At 38.4% G+C, this 16,642-nt stretch overlaps 1 protein-coding gene across 1 annotated transcript in view; it reads left to right on the top strand.

Moving 5' to 3' along the window:
* Positions 1 to 16,642, top strand: part of VWA3A (von Willebrand factor A domain containing 3A) — a 60,363-nt gene that overhangs the window by 41,864 nt on the left and 1,857 nt on the right. Inside the window, exons 21-31 of the mRNA XM_077828461.1 lie at positions 935 to 1,093; positions 2,398 to 2,488; positions 3,033 to 3,143; positions 3,675 to 3,772; positions 3,946 to 4,098; positions 4,857 to 4,965; positions 9,222 to 9,366; positions 10,523 to 10,667; positions 12,159 to 12,310; positions 15,153 to 15,279; positions 15,933 to 16,030. Of these exons, the coding sequence (XP_077684587.1) occupies positions 935 to 1,093; positions 2,398 to 2,488; positions 3,033 to 3,143; positions 3,675 to 3,772; positions 3,946 to 4,098; positions 4,857 to 4,965; positions 9,222 to 9,366; positions 10,523 to 10,667; positions 12,159 to 12,310; positions 15,153 to 15,279; positions 15,933 to 16,030 (1,388 nt within the window). The remainder of the gene's footprint in view (positions 1 to 934; positions 1,094 to 2,397; positions 2,489 to 3,032; positions 3,144 to 3,674; positions 3,773 to 3,945; positions 4,099 to 4,856; positions 4,966 to 9,221; positions 9,367 to 10,522; positions 10,668 to 12,158; positions 12,311 to 15,152; positions 15,280 to 15,932; positions 16,031 to 16,642) is intronic.

The raw sequence follows: 16,642 nt of genomic DNA, 5'->3' as shown, positions 1-16,642 counted from the left end.
GCTAAAATTAGACACCTTGAGGTAAATGTTCAAAAATATACCCCCTCATCATCTGCCCCTCTTACTGAAAATCTACCTCCTCAACTAAGGAAAGATGGTAACCTCTGTATGTAGATTATTTTATTATTTTTAATATGTTTTTTTTTTCTGTAATGCTCTCTCCTTAAGAATAAATGTGCTTGTTTGAAAAGGTCTGTGTGGCAACTTATAAATGTTCACAGTTTCTGAGGAGAAAACAAAACACAGATGCAGGCATGGTTAGGCAGTCTGGCTTGCCAGGGAACTCACACTGTAGGCAAGGAACTGTGCAGCCTGGAAAAAAACCCAGTTAGGAGGGACAAAGACCTGGGTCTCCCCACCAAGAGATGTGATGGCTGAGGAAGCCAAGAAGCCTAGAGTAGGTTGGACCATGGAGGCGGTTGCAGATTCAGTTGCCCCAAACTGTCACAGATGTAATATAGTTACAGTTTAGAAGTTAAATTTTTAATATATGGAAGACCCTGAGGAAGGTATATTGTATTCTGATATATTTGTTGCTCAGGAAAATGCAGAGGGAAGGAGATTCCATTGACAAAAACAAGGTAGATATTCAGGAGAGTCTTATGTCTTATTTATTGCTTGTATCATTTTAAATTAACCACCTAGTATTCTCATAGCTAATCTGTGTAAAACATTTAGTTGTTGGCTTTATCCTCTCTCTCCCACTCAATCCTGTTTGTGACTTGTTTTAAATCAGATTGTATACTCTTCAAGCCAGGGATTTTCTTTGTGTGTTTGTGCAGTCCATAGCACAGTGGGGCTCCAATCCTGACTGGGACAGGTAGATGTTGCTGTATTACAAATAAGAAATAGTAAGGTGCCTGTTTAAAGTGTATACTTAAATTGCCTGCAAAGGAGCTGTTAAGCATAGCAACAATTTGAATTTTCATTTCAGTGTGCCTTGCTGGTGGAATCCTTAAAGCAACGTTCAGGAACACAGTTGGTTAATCAGTTTATCCCAGAAGAAGACTTAAAGATGCTTTTGAAAAAGGAGAGAACTAGAGCACAGAAATTGCTGCCTCCTAAACCTACAGCTCTCACTCTGGCTAGAATGGTTTGATTTCATTTATTACCCATATTTTAAAGATGAAATCTGTTTTAGTCAGTGACAATACACAAGAGGTAAGATGCTGCCCTTTAGAAGAGAAAAGTGCTTAAGATGGAAATTTCAGGAAATATCTTTTTGGTAAAATACCATAATAATATTCAGCAATTATATAGCACTTTACATTGAGTGCTACATAAACATTATCAGTAAGTAATGCTCTTAACAGCCCTGTGAGGTAGGTATAGTGATACCTGCAGGGTTGTACAAGATACTACACTTGTAATGCAACCTCTTGCCCTAGGAAACTGCACCAAAATATATACAAACGTAGCAAGTACAATTTTGCATTGGCTTTGTTTAAAAAAAAAAAAATCATTTCTGAATAGCCAGTTTTGCCTGTCCCTTGCGTGGTGACTTATGAGAGATGCTGCAATATATTATCTCCATTTTATAAATGAGATTGAAGCAGAGAGGTGGCTTTTCCCAAAGCCACACAATAAGTCAGTATCAGAGCCATGATTAGAATTCAGGACTTCTTGCTTCCTGACCTTTTGCTGAAATAGTCTCAGTGGATAATCTCAACACTTGTTCCATGATAAATTATCCAAGACAGTATTTACCAAATATCACATCAAAAACACAGGACAAATGTATAATACAAGACATGAATTTGAAGCATTCTTGTATACTTAGAGATGTGAAAATCTTGCACAGAATTCTCCATAGAAGTCTAGTGATCCTTTAATGTTCCCTTTATCTGGTAGGTTTCAGAGTAACAGCCGTGTTAGTCTGTATTCGCAAAAAGAAAAGGAGTACTTGTGGCACCTTAGAGACTAACCAATTTATTTGAGCATGAGCTTTCGTGAGCTACAGCTCACTTCATCAGATGCATCCGATGAAGTGAGCTGTAGCTCATGAAAGCTCATGCTCAAATAAATTGGTTAGTCTCTAAGGTGCCACAAGTACTCCTTTTCTTTATCTGGTAGTTAGGGTATGTAAGCTAGAGGTGATCAGGTTTGTTATGCTGTTTGCTCCAGAATGCTCCCTGTACATTCAGTGGTATAGCAAAGGTCTGACCCTGCTGTTGAAGCCAATAGGAGTTCAATGAGAAAATACAGCATAGTGAATTAGTTGGGCTGGGGTGCTCCTGAAAGTTACCCTGTGCTAAAACTCATCTGCAAATTTGTCATTGGTACCAAAGTAAAGGGGAGATAGAAAATAGGCTCTAGTGTATGGAGTGTGAGAATTCTGTAACAAGATACAGTCAAAAGGAAATGTTTAGAAGATTCACTCGTTATCTGTGCTTTTAGAATATCAAAGACAATCATGAGGGGGAGAAAAATGCTGCCTTAAAAGCTCTGACATGGCGTCCAACTAGTGCCAAAGCAGAAATCCCACCACGTATGTATAGATAAAATTCATTATTTTATATCGAAAGCCACTGGAATAATTAGATTAGAACAAGTGTGTTTATCTTCGCAAATACTTTCGAGAACCTAATTGTACACTTCTTAACCAGACAGCTATGACTATTAGGAAACATGACAATTGTTTTCAAAGTAAAGCTATTTCAGTTTAGAAAATCAGAACTGATTTGGTTCTAAATTCATATTCCATCATCTCTTGAAGTTTCAGCCAGTGGGGAGTAATGTGTATTGTTACTTGCCTTCCCCAATGATTATGGTATTAATCTCTCGGCCTCAGATTCATAAATCTGTTCATTTTACCTCTTTGTAAGTGTCTAAGCTTGTTGATCCCCACTTATATATGGAGAGCATGACTGAGTTAATAATATTTGACCATTTTTATCTACATGTAAAATCTTTTAGGTATTTCAATCTGTGACAATGTAAAATTATGAAAAGAGAGTACAGTGGAGTAACATTGCAAAAGCAAACATGATTGTCCTATATGAAACAATACAGTATTTACTTTTATATTATAGCTCAGCCAATAAAAGAATTGGCTCAGACTTCTGGGAAGAAGAAACATAAATCAAGAAAACAGCCACAGATCTCCCTCTCAGTATTTTATATTGACAAAGGAAAAAATGTGGGTAAGTACTCTCAGCATCTGACACCTAAAAAATTGTCTCTTCATTTACAAAACTATTTAGATATTGGCTAAACACCAGCAAGCTTTTTACACTGATTTTTACACATGGGAGAAATGTATGGAAAATGGTTTGTCAAATGGTGAACCATACAACCAGTGATTTATTTTATACTTTCATTGATTTCCTGCATGATCTTGGCCAAATCACTTCTCTCTACATCATTTCAGTATATGTACACTGAATGGAATGACATTTACCCACCTTTGTAAAGTTCTTTGAAATCATCTGGTCAAAGATATTATAAGTCAATAATATTGTCACTGTAGTGTGAGCCCATGTGGAAAAGTTTGGATCACAATGCTCCACAGCAAATACAAGTTTAAAAGGGAAATGACATTTTTTTATATACAAAGTGTTTTAAAGAATCTTAGGCACATATATTATGCCAACTACAGAAAAGATTCCATTGACTTAAGCATGGCCATGATTTCACCCAGAGTGTTTAACTTCACTTTTTTCTGCTCTGGCTAGGTGCAGTTTACAGAAAGTATCCAAAGAAAAAAAGTGTGAAGAGGTCTATTCCTTTTGCTACACTGCCAAAGGAAGATGAAATATGTTCAAGCAAAGAGGTATTCAGTTATTTATTAATGTTATCACCATCTTTATTAGACCACTTAAAAGAAATTAACATTGAAAATGAATATTTGTGACTTAGACAAATATAGTTTTGTACGTGGTTTTAATATTTTGCTGTCCTATATCTAGTTAACTTAACAGAGTGCTCTGTTTTCTCTCTTAAAAGTGGTTGAACAAGTACAGTATAAAAAAGTTGAAGTTAGAGTTGCCCAGAATGATGTTTGGTCCCAACTGTGTTCACCAGAAGAAAATGGTGGAGTCTTTGCACAAGAAAGTGTCAGCAAAATACTGTACCATCTTCCCCAGTGTAGAAATCAATGTAAGTTGATGCAGATATCATGAACCCTTGTATCTGAGGTGCATATCATAACATGATTCATTTAACACAGTTCCAGTCAATCTCTAATTGTGCCAAACCAGTGTTAAACTTACCCTATGGGTTAAGTTGTTGTTTTCCCGCAATATACAAAAACAACACGGGTCTATCTGTTAATAAGAAGGTGTATATTATTTAAAATTACTGTGGGTAATATACAGCACACCTGTACAAATATATGTATGCACTTAACATCCCTAGACTGTTTCTAGATTAAGATGTCTTCTGTCCCTGCAATTTGAAAGGAAAAAAAATAAAGGGCTAAATCTATCAGTTCTTACTCAAATAGATTTCCCACTGAAATCAGTAAGAGTTGTGCGTGAGTAGTAGCTGATGGATTTGATTCTGGCTATAAACATTTCCACGTAATTAGTCAAAGTACAATCTGAGGGAAACAGCAATTTACCTTAAGGTATTAATCAATGGTCTGTCACCTAACAAAAGTGACACCATAAAAATGCAAGAAATAAATGTATCCAGTCAAATTCTATCATATGCACCCTCGCTTGACCAGAGCCAGGTTTTCCTAATGTGGTTAAACCTACAACAACAGCCAAAGGTGTAGTATGGGAGCCACTGTGTCATGGGTGTTCTAGATGGTAACATTCATGTCCCTGAGCAGCCATACAGACTGACATAGCAGCATAGTACATGTCTGCTGAAATAAGACATTATTCTTCCAATGGTGTAAATTGTTCTAGGGTATTGTGAAACACCTACAATTTCAGCCTAAGGAACTAGAAGACTATGTTGAACAAATGGAGAGGGTGTTATGTTGCTATATAAGAAGAATACAGTGGCTTCTCTCAGGTAGGCTTTACATCTGGGATAGGGATGAGGTTATAATCCATGGTTGTGCGAGTGTAATCCAAGCATGATTAAAATATTTCCTCTTGCTTACTCCTTCTACTGGCTTAAATTTGGACAGCATAGTAAACATTAGGTCTGAGTAAGGAGCTAGTGTATCTATTATTCCATGATTATTTAGCTGCACAGTTTGCTGAAGGTTCCACTCCCTTGTCCTCTCCTTGTTGCAGAATTGTGCTCCAGAATCTAAACTTTCAATTTTTTAAATTAATGTTTATGGTAAAGTCCTCATGGTTGTAAAGAAAACCTTGAAAGATGAACTCGGGTTGTATGTACACTGCAATGAAAAACCCACAGCTGGTCCATGCCCTCTGACTCAGGCTCACGGGGCTCACGTTGCAGGGCTGTTCCACTGCAGTGTAGGCTTTCTGGGCTCAGGATGGAACCTGAGCTCTGGGACCCTCCCACCTTGCAAGGTCCTCCAGCCCAAACCCAGAAGTCTACACTGCAATGAAACAGCCCCACAGCCTGAGCCCCAGGAGCCTGGGTCAGCTGGCCAGCTGCAGGTTTTTATTTGCAGTGTATACATACCTTAAGTGCAAACTTGGCATGCAATATTCTGTTCCAGAGTCCACGGAGAGCTTGAAACACTAGCTTTGAGTCGTGGGAACTGCCCCTGTTAATCTCAATAGGGTATTAACCCTAAAACCCAAAGATTTCAAGGCAATCCAAGTAACTATGTGGAATTTAGAAGAGTCCATCTTTAAACAGAAAGTTGTTCTAAACCTTATTTGCAGCATAGTTGGTACTCTGTTATAATAGGTTAAATATCAACACTAAATATTTCACTGCTGATCATTTTAATAAAAACATCTATTTAATATGCTTATCCCACAAATCCAAATGGCTTGTCATGCCTCCTCAGTGCCAGAAGTCTTTATTGCTCTTATCTAGCTGCCAAAAGCTCCTGCTTTCCCACCTGACTTCTAGAATGCAATGATCAGCTGCCCACTCAAAAAAAGTCAATGCTGAAAATTGAAGATGTGGAGATAGTGTCAAATACATTAAATTTTCTGTCAAAAAATCACACGGGGGCTACTGTACTGCTTGTGGTATTGATGTTTATTTTTAAAAACTCAAAAAAATGTAAAGAAGTTGCAGTGGAATTTCCAGTCTGCCACCCCAGAGGACAGCAGAATCCAGGGACCTTGCAGCTGAATTTAGACCCTGCTTGCTATGCAGGACATGGAGCCTTGCTCGTACATTTTTTTTAGTGTTTGTGAAGAGTACCAGGTTGATATTCCTGGAAACAGAACATGGCCTCAGCAATGCAAGCTTCCCCACATCCACCACTGCTAATGTGCCTCAATCTTGACATGGAGGGCCCATTCCAAGGATGAAAGAATGGTTCAGTATCCAAACTGATTAAGTCTTGGGCTTCATGTACAGCTATATAGCAGCACAGCTACACCACTGTAGCACTTTAGTGAAGACGTTCCTACGCCTACAGGAGAGCTTCTCCTATCAGTGTTGTTAATCTACTTCCCCGAGAGGCGGTAGCTATATCAGTTCTCCCGCTGACATGGTGCTGTTTACATGGGGATCATGTCAGTATAATTTAGGGTTGTCAAGTGATTTAAAAAAATTAATCGTGATTATTTGTGCTGTTAAACAATAATAGAATACTATTTATTTAAATATTTTTGGATTTTTTTTTTACATTTTCAAATATAGTGATTTCAATTACAACATAGATTACAAAGTGTACAGTGCTCACTTTATATTTTTTATTACAAATATTTGCTCTGTAAAAAACAAAAGAAATAGTATTTTTCAGTTCACCTAGTACAAGTACTGTAGTGCAATCTCTTTATAATGAAAGTTGAACTTACAAATGTAGAATTATGTACAAAAAAACCCTGCATTCAAAAACAAAACAATGTAAAACTTTAGAGCCTACAAGTCCACTCAGTCCTACTTCAGCCAATCGCTCCGACAAACAAGTTTGTTTATATTTGCAGGAGGTAATGCTGCCCGCTTCTTGTTTTCAATGTCACCTGAAAGTGAGAACAGGCGTTTGCATCACAGTGTTGTAGACGGCGTCACAAGATATTTATGTGCCAGATGCGCTAAAGATTCATATGTCCCTTCATGCTTCAGCCACCATTCTAGAGGACATGCATCCATGCTGATAATGTGTTCTGCTTGATAACGAGCCAAAGCAGTGCGGACTGACACGTTCAGTTTCATCATCTGAGTCAGATGCCACCAGCACAAGGTTGATTTTCTTTTTTGGTGGTTCGGGTTCTGTAGTTTCTTTTAAGACTTCTGAAAGCATGCTCCATGCCTCATCCCTCTCAGATTTTGGATGGCACTTCAGATACACCTCTACCCCAATATAACGCTGTCCTCGGGAGCCAAAAAATCTTACAGCCTCATAGGTGAAACCCTGTTATATCAGACTTGCTTTGATCCACTGGAGCGCGCAGCCCCCTCTCCCCCCTCTCCCCCGGAGCGCTGCTTTACTGTGTTATATTCGAATTCATGTTATATCGGGTCGCATTATGTCGGGGTAGAGGTGTACTTAAACCTGGGGTCGAATACTGTAGCTATTTTTAGAAATCTCACATTGATACCTTCTTTGTGTTTTATTAAATCTGCTGTGAAAGTGTTCTTAAAATGAATATGTGCTGGGTCATCGTCCGAGACTGCTAGAACATGAAATATATGGCAGAATGCTGGTAAAACAGAGCAGGGGACATACAATTCTCCCCCAAGGAGTTCTGTCGCAAATTTAATTAACACATTTTTTTAGCAAGCATCATCAGCATGGAAGCATGTGCTCTGGAATGGTGGCCAAAGCATGAAGGGGCATATGAATGTTTAGCATATCTGTCATGTAAAGACCTTGCAATGCTGACTACAAAAGTGCCACGTGAATGCCTGTTCTCACTTTCAGGTGACATTGTAAATAAGAAGCAGGCTGTAGTATCTGTAGTAAATGTAAACAAACTTGTTTGTCTTAGCAATTGGCTGAACAAGAAGAAGGACTGAGTGGACTTGTAGGTTCTAAAGTTTTACATTGTTTTGTTTTTGAATGCAGTTATGTAACACAAATGTAGACTTTTTTTAAGTTACACTTTCATGATAAAGAGATTGCACTACAGTACTTGTATGAGGTGAATTGAAAAATACTATTTCTTTTGTTTATCATTTTTATAGTGCAAATATTTGTAATAAAAAATAAAGTGAGCACTGTACACTTTGTATTCTGTGTTGTAATAGAAATCAATATATTTGAAAATGTAGAAAAACATCCAAAATATTTCATAAACTTCAATTGGTATTCTATTGTTTAATAGTGCAATTAATCACGATTATTTTTTTTGAGTTAATCACATGAGATAACTGCAATTAATTGACAGCCCTAGTATAACTACATTGCTTAGGCATGTGGACAAAGTGTAGACCTGGCCTTTGACCTGTACAACATCTTCAAAAGACAAGCCTGGGTGCTTAAATTCACAACTTTGCTAGACACTAAAAAACATGGTCTTAAAGACACTGGATGTATGGGCTTATTACAACAATCTCTCCACTAACTCCCCTTTTTTGTCCAATGACAGAAGGGGTGTCAATGGGCCACTTCATCTTGAATGGTCCCTTGGAAGCTGTGTTAACTATGTATGTTAAATAATTTTTTCCATCTTGTATGTAGTTGTGAAACTCTGAGGGATGTCTACACTGCAATTAGAAACCCGCGGCTGGCCCATGCCAGCTGATGTGGGCTTGCGGGCTCAGGCTAAGGGCTGTTTAACTGAGGTATAAATGTTCTGACTCAGGCTGCAGCCCAAGCTCTGGGGCCCTCCAATTTTGCATTGTCCCAGAGCCCAGGCTTCAGCCCGACGGTCTACACTGCAGTGAAACAGCCCCTTAGCCTGAGCCCCACAAGCCAGAGTCAGCTGGCATGGGTCAGCTGCAGGTTTTTAATTGCAGTGTAGACATAACATAAATGCCTTTCACAGACCTGAATAAGAGCTCTGTGTAGCTCAAAAGTTTGTCTTTCACCAACAGAAGTTGATCCTATAAAAGATATACCTCATCCACCTTGTCTTTCTAATATCCTGGCCCAATACAACTACAGTACAACAATGCTGCAAACAATGGAAAATTGAACTGATAATCTCAGCTGAAATGGTATATTTATAAAATGAGTCTATGAACTGCTACCATGCTCTAAATCTCATGTTCTGGACTAGGAAGCCGGCGATTATTTGGCACCATTTTGGAGACAAAAGTATGCATTTTGATTGATACATCTGGTTCCATGGACCCTTATTTGCAACAGGTCACAAAAGAGCTTACCTCCCTCATCTGGGAACAGCTAAGAAAGAATAATGCTAGGTATGTGTGAAAAGCTGATGACTGAAAGTGGTATAATGCTAAATAGCTAATTAAATGGTATTGAAACACAATAGGAGCAGTTATTAGTAACTAGTACAGAATATATGATTTTTTAAACCAGTATCTATTAAATCTTACATCTTTTCAAAGGATGTAAAGCAGTACATCCTTGATTATTTGAATCTCATTTATCTGAAATGACCTCTTATCCAAAATAGTTTTGTCCCCCAGCATCTGTTGTTTACAAAGATAATTTGATCAAAAACCTTGATTAGCCAAACTTTTTTAAAAATCACCCATTCAGATAATAGAGATTGAACAGGTCTCAGTATACAGAACATACACTGGCATTGCTTTTTAAAGCAGTGCTAGTATGAGAGGGAGACCATGCCTCAGAATAGACTTGGACAGTCCAGTTAGTTTGCAATCTTTCAGAGGGCACCATTTGAATAAGTGTTGTGAGCTGTTCTCTGATGGAAGGAAAAACACAACTCAGGACTCAGAAGAGAGAGAGAGAGAAGGGAGTACCCACCAGGAAACTCAGTGGAAAGCCTGCGCAAGCCCAACCCAATAAAGTACAGTCCAGATGCTAGCTATCATCAGCTGGGAAACCGTGAAAATCTGTAGGCCAGCAAGATGGCAGCCATTGGGGACTGAAAGTAACAGTAACGTATAAGACCACTTGGATGAAATGAACTTCCAATTTATTATTTGTATTACAGTAGCAGCTAGAGGCCCCATGTGAGTTCAGAGCCCCACTGTGTTAAGCACTTTGCAAACACACTATTAAGAGATGATACCTGCACTAATATGCTGACAATCTAAATAGAAGAGACAGTAAAAGGGTCTGAGAAAGGAAATATTGTAACATATAGTTTGCATAGATACATTTTGTAGGTGGGGAGAACTAAGGGATGAAGAGATTAAGTAATTTACCCATGGTCACACAGTGAGTCTATGGCAGAGCTAGGAACTGAACTCAGGTCTCCTCAGTCCCAATCCTGTGCCTTACCCACAAGAGTATTATTCCTCCCAAACTTAACCTAAATATAAAAAATAGAACACATAGGTGCTGACATTTGACACTAAAATATAATTGTGTATTAGGATGCTGATATTGGCATTGTCAATAACAGAATTACATCTTTCTTGCCAGGTTTAACCTGCTGAGATTTGCAGAAGATGTAGACACTTGGCAGGAGTTTCTTGTAGAGGCTACAGATGAAACATGTCATGATGCTGTACAATGGGTGTCAAAATTCCAAGCTCATGGCACTACATGCGTCCTTAAGGCTTTGCAGGTTAGTTAACTGTACATCATACTGAGGCAAAATGTGTATTATGATAATAAAAACATTGCTTTACATAACCAAATTATTTTCCAGCAGTAGTGTCAGTTAAGTGCTAATTTAGCACAAAACTCTTGAAAAATGTGTAATATATTGAACAGATCTGGGATCCAAGCCACATTTGGATCCAGTCCTTACCCCAAAGTTCAGAGGTGTTTGGAAACGTCATTTAGTATTGGAGTCAGCAGAAACCTAAAATGTTTCATTCTTTTAGATTAATGCACTTATCCACTAACCCTCTGCACATTCAACCAAAGTTTAGAAAAAAGAGATAACATGCCCATAACTAGTTCTTCAAGAGGAGAGCCCTTGTAATGCCACTTGTTTGGGATATTACATGTGGTTGGGGACAAGTTGGAGCCCCCTAGAAAAGCAGGGTCACTGGGCCATGTACATGCTGCTTTGTGGATCCAAACTGTCACACCTGACAATATATAAAGTGCCATATCCACTCTGCTTCCTTTTTCCACGTAATCAAACATTCACCTAAAGGCTTCAAAGAAGTGGAAAAAGTAGATGAGAAGTGTGAATCTATATGGGCAATCACTTGAAGTACAGTAACTAATAAAAAGAAAAGGAGTACTTGTGGCACCTTAGAGACTAACAAATTTATTTGAGCATAAGCTTTAGCTACAGCTCACGAAAGCTTATGCTCAAATAAATTTGTTAGTCTCTAAGGTGCCACAAGTACTCCTTTTCTTTTCTTTTTGCGGATACAGACCAACACGGCTTCTACCCTGAAACAAGTAACTAATAAGTATCCCTTCTTTCTCTTGTGAGAATTGCCAGAATACTATGAAAGATTAACTCTTAAGAGGTGAATATGTAGAGGGCTAATTAGGGATCCTACGATCCCTAAATTGGAATCAGTTCTGGAAAACAAGTCAAGAGAGTATTACTGGCGAAATGTAAATCTAACTCCAGATTGCCGCCAATTGGGAGTTTTGTAAGACTATCTTAGGTAAGGCTGCACTGGATCTAGTAGAATATGATCTCAGTCCCATCGTCCCAGTACAAGTTTTCTTAGTGAAATACCTGCCAAGTCATAATATTCTGATTTTCAAAGGTTGAGTCCCTAGAAGTTCAACTGAAGTCAATGGGGGACTTACTAGCTTAGCTGAAGTCAGAAGCTTTCAAAATCAGGACCAACTAGTCTTCCTACCTAGTCTAATTCACTGAGACAGTCTCGGAAGATTATTTTTCCCTGGGTTTATTGTCTTATGTTACGAACATTCTATCAATTTAGAAAAAAAGTTATATCCTTTCTAAACAGTAACTAAGATCCTTTTCATATTCAATATAGTCATTTTCTATTCCATGAATGTTGATATGATTTGTGTACAGTTACCTAAGTAAACAGGATTTAGAAAACATTACAATAAAGAAGTGAAAATGCTGTTTAAGTGATACCCCAATGTTTAAATTCATTTTCTGCTTTTTCAGAAAGCTTTCTGTTTTCAAGATATAGAGGCACTGTATGTTCTGACCGATGGAAAGCCAGACACCAGCTGCAGTCTCATTCTAAAAGAAGTTGAAAAGATTAGAATGAAACAAACTACTAAAATCCACACCATTTCTTTTAACTGTTCAGACAGGTATATATTACTTTACAGAATAATATGAAATTCATTAAAATTACTAGTTTAGGTATTGTCATTGTAATGCTCCCAATGGTAACACAACAGCATGAGTACCAACATCAGGGTAGACTGTTAAAAACCAGGGCACAAACTCCTGATTGGTTATGAGTTCTAAACTTAGATTTCATCAGCCAACTGCAAACTCCTCAAGCACTTTAACAGTCTTAAATGGAGTCACAGGCAGAGACTCCTTGCATACTCGGGTCTGTCTTGCCACACAGGTGAGCACAGCTCTGTGATAGCTGGCCCTTTATACTAAGCACAGTAATATTCAGGTTACTCCTGATCCCAAAGGAATAGTCACCACAGGTCAATTGCGCTTTAGGTCTGACACCTACAGTGCTTGTAACTAATCCTATAGTAAACAATATGAAGATTTATTAGATAGGAAAAGGAAATTGCTTGCTTTAACCTTATAAATAACTCTCCAAACAGACACACAAATGAGTTAGTCTTAGGTTTCAAAAAGTAATAAAGGCTTCTATAACCAGTCATCTCTATTTGTCCTTTAGGGCTAACCTAGGCTAAACCTCTAAGGATCTCTTGCTTATGCCTAGAAACACCTTGCATCCCCAGAGTCCAAGCAGCATAGAGATACCTTGTTCCTTTTGTCTGGGATTTTTATCCCCCTCCTGCCATGTGCTCTGAGCTTCCAACTGAGCTAATAGGACTAGAGCAGAACAGTAATAAGTCTGTAGACGCTACCTACACTGATGGGAGGGATTCTCCAATCGGTGTAGGTAATACACCTTCCCAAGAGGCGGTAACTAGGTCAATGGAAGAATTTTTCCATTGACCTAGTTCTGTCTACTCTGGCAGTTAGGTCGATTTAACTACACACTTAGGTGTGTGGATTTTTCACATTCGCGAGCAACATAGTTAAGCCAACTTAATTTTCTGGTGTAGACTAGACTATAATTAGTGTCTGTCTCCTGTGTAATGATTCACAGCTACAGAGGCTCACAATGGAGTCTCATATATTACATTACAATATGGAACACAGATATTAACAAGCAAGATTAATGGATGCAGCAACTCAAGCAATCAGTAGAGTCCAAACACTAAACTCTCTTATAATTGTAATACCTACCTATTTTATCAATATTAACCCACAAGTGAGGCAGACAGATTCCAGTTCTGTATCTGTTAGTGTCCAGTTGAGACATGGATGCCATAGCATTAGCTGGCACCTGGCCTGCCAGCATCACAGTCATGTTTTGCGTTTCTTGTTTTCCTGAAACTCTGGATGTGGAGTGTTGTGGTGACTTAACACATACCTTGATTTACAGATTCAGATAATAGGTTGAGCCAGCAATTATGGCTGTTTAAAAACAAACCTTATGTTGTAAACTGAGCAAGTCTCTTAATGTGTAACATATGACATTTGTGTCCTTTATTAATAGTATATCATCCCAACTATACATATAAAATGATGGGGTCTAAATTAGCTGTTACCACTCAAGAAAGGGATCTTGGAGTCCTTGTGGATAGTTCTCTGAAAACATCCACTCGATGTGCAGTAACAGTCAAAAAAGTGACAGAATGCTGGGAATCATTAAGAAAGGGATAGATAATAGGACAGAAAATATCATGTTGCCTCTATATAAATCCATGGTACGCCCACATCAATACTGTGTGCAGATGTTGTTGCCCTATCTCAAAAAAGATATATTGGAATTGGAAAAGGTTCAGAAAAGGGCAACAAAAATTATTAGGGGTATGGAATGGCTTCTGTATGAGGAGAGAGTAATAAGACTGGGACTTTTCAGCTTGGAAAAGAGATGGCTAAGGGGAGATATGATTGAGATCTATAAAATCATGACTGGTGTAGAGAAAATAGATAAGGAAGTGTTGTTTACTACTTCTCAAAACACAAAAACTAGGAGTCACCAAATGAAATTAATAGGCAGCAGGTTTAAAACAAATAAAAGGAAGTATTTCTTCACACAAAGCACAGTCAGCCTGCGGAACTCTTTGCCAGAGGATGTTGTGAAGGCCAAGACCGTAACAGGTTAAAAAAAGAAATAGATAAGTTCATGGAGGATAGGTCCATCAATGGCTATTAGCCAGGATGGGCAGGGAGGGTATCCCTAGCCTCTGTTTGCCAGAAGCTAGGAATGAGTGACAGGTAATGGATCACTTGATGATTACTTGTTCTGTTCATTCCTTCTGGGGCACCTGGCACTGGCCACTGTTGGAAGACAGGATACTGGGCTAGATGGACTTTTGGTCTGACCCAGTAGGGCCCTTCGTATGTTCTTATATTTAATATAACTTTTCTGACCCTAACTTAGACTGAAATTAAATCTCAGTGTCTTCATTTTTGGTGTAGACTTTAGGGGCCAGCTCCTCAATTTGTGTAAATTGTCATAGCTCCGTTGACTTCAATGGGAGTTACGACAGTTTACACTTGTGGAGGACCTGGCCCTAGAGATAGAGATCTATTAAATGACTTACTATGGCAATAAAATAAGTTACTTATTGTACCTGTGATATTTTTCTCCAGTATGTAAATCCACACATTTCTGCCTAGAAGTCTGGGTTCCAGTGCTTATTGCTATGCTGTCCTTATAACTGTTGGTCAAAAGTAACCAGCCTTTGTAGTTTATGATTACTAAGTATTATTATATAATTTATATATCCCCCCATAGCTGGAAAAGACTCTACAAATATCTAAATCATTTCTAAGCTTACTCCCCAAACTGCATGCTTAGAAATACAAGAGTCCCTGACAGTAAGACTCTATTAATGCTCAAGAGCAGTCATTACTGGTAATTTACTGCTTCATTGTCAACAGAAGAGCTAATGAATTTCTGAAGAAGCTGGCCTCTCAAACAGGAGGACGCTACCATCGCTGTATTGGAGACATGGATGGACAGTTAGCAGCACACAGAATGTTGACAGAAGGGTTTGATGATGATGATGTATGTTCAATAGTTATTTGGATTGTGTTTCTTTATGGAATGTATATTTTCTTCCAGATCTAAACTACATTTTAAAAAAATAAAATATAAGACTCCCAAGGTATCTTGCACTGAGATGTTTTGGGATCCGAACAACAAAATTTAATGTCTGGCTATACCTATTGCCCAGCCACACTGAGGAGGTGAATGAAGCCATCGAAGGAGTGTAAGATGCAAAAGAATTTGGAAATGAGAGCAAACCAAAACCCTGGATCTGAATACCCCTGAGTTTTATCAAAGTTCTGCTGTCCTCACTACCACCTATTTATGTTTTATCCATCTATTATGTCTTGGGTTTAGATTATAAAATATTTAGGACAGGGACTGTCATTTACTGTGTTTTTACTGTGCTTAACATACTGGGTCTCCAACCTGATTGAGGCCTCCAGGCACTATTGCAATAGAAATGTGTCATAAAAATAAAGACCAGATCCACCTCAAGTAGAATTTGGAGTTAAACACTCTGTTCTATCTCTTCATAAATAGAAGATCTTGTCTGGATCTGGTGAGTGTGAAGTTCAGAAGTTTGGGTTCAGTTATTTACATTTGCTGCCCTAAGATTTGTAAGCAATTGCTGTAGATTCTAGCAACAACGTTTTAATTTTATATTTTAGGATCCAGTTTTTCCTTTCTTCGAAGGAGATGATTTAAAGAAACTTGCTCAAGAAGTAGCAAAAGCCAGAAGCTTTTTAATGCAAGCAAAATCCTTTAGGTGTGTATCTATCCAGGATCTTTCAATGAATACTACTTTTCTTTCATAGAGGGAGCCAAGGAGGAAGTTAGATGGTTAAAGAATATCTGGCTACCAATTTCTGCTTACAAAAGAATCATTTTATCTCACCTATATTTGTCTCTTGCACTCATGGCATTATTTTTAAGTGTGAGGAAGGGACATCCATGCAGACTGCCTCCTCTATAGTTTCTGTTCATGTTCTTATACCGCAGCCAATCACCAGTATCTGAGCATCTTCTAGAAGTGCACTGAGCTATGTGACTAATATCTCTGTCTCTTGTGGGTGTGTCTCTCCCTTTTCCTAGGTGAAAAATTCTGTGAGGTTGATCATCTTGTTCAGCTCTCCCCCCTTCCCTACCAAACCAAGGTAGTGTTTGGTGCCTATCTGATGTGAGCTTCCTCCTCCCTTGCACTCTCCGTCAGCCTGATTACAGAATCTGAAGCATCAGTCCTACTCTTATCTGCCAACACCAGTACCTGCTCCCTCTGTCTTATCCTCTTGTGACTTCTATGACCCTCCACCATCTTCTGCATAGAATCTCTTTCTACTTGCAACTTTTCTTTCAGCATCTCTGCTTCCTCGCTTCCACA

This window comes from Eretmochelys imbricata, chromosome 10 (genome assembly GCF_965152235.1).
Source record: "Eretmochelys imbricata isolate rEreImb1 chromosome 10, rEreImb1.hap1, whole genome shotgun sequence".
NCBI lineage: Eukaryota > Metazoa > Chordata > Testudines > Cheloniidae > Eretmochelys > Eretmochelys imbricata.
The sequence above is the reverse complement of the archived record's forward strand: the minus strand, read 5'-3'. Positions and strand labels throughout refer to the sequence as shown.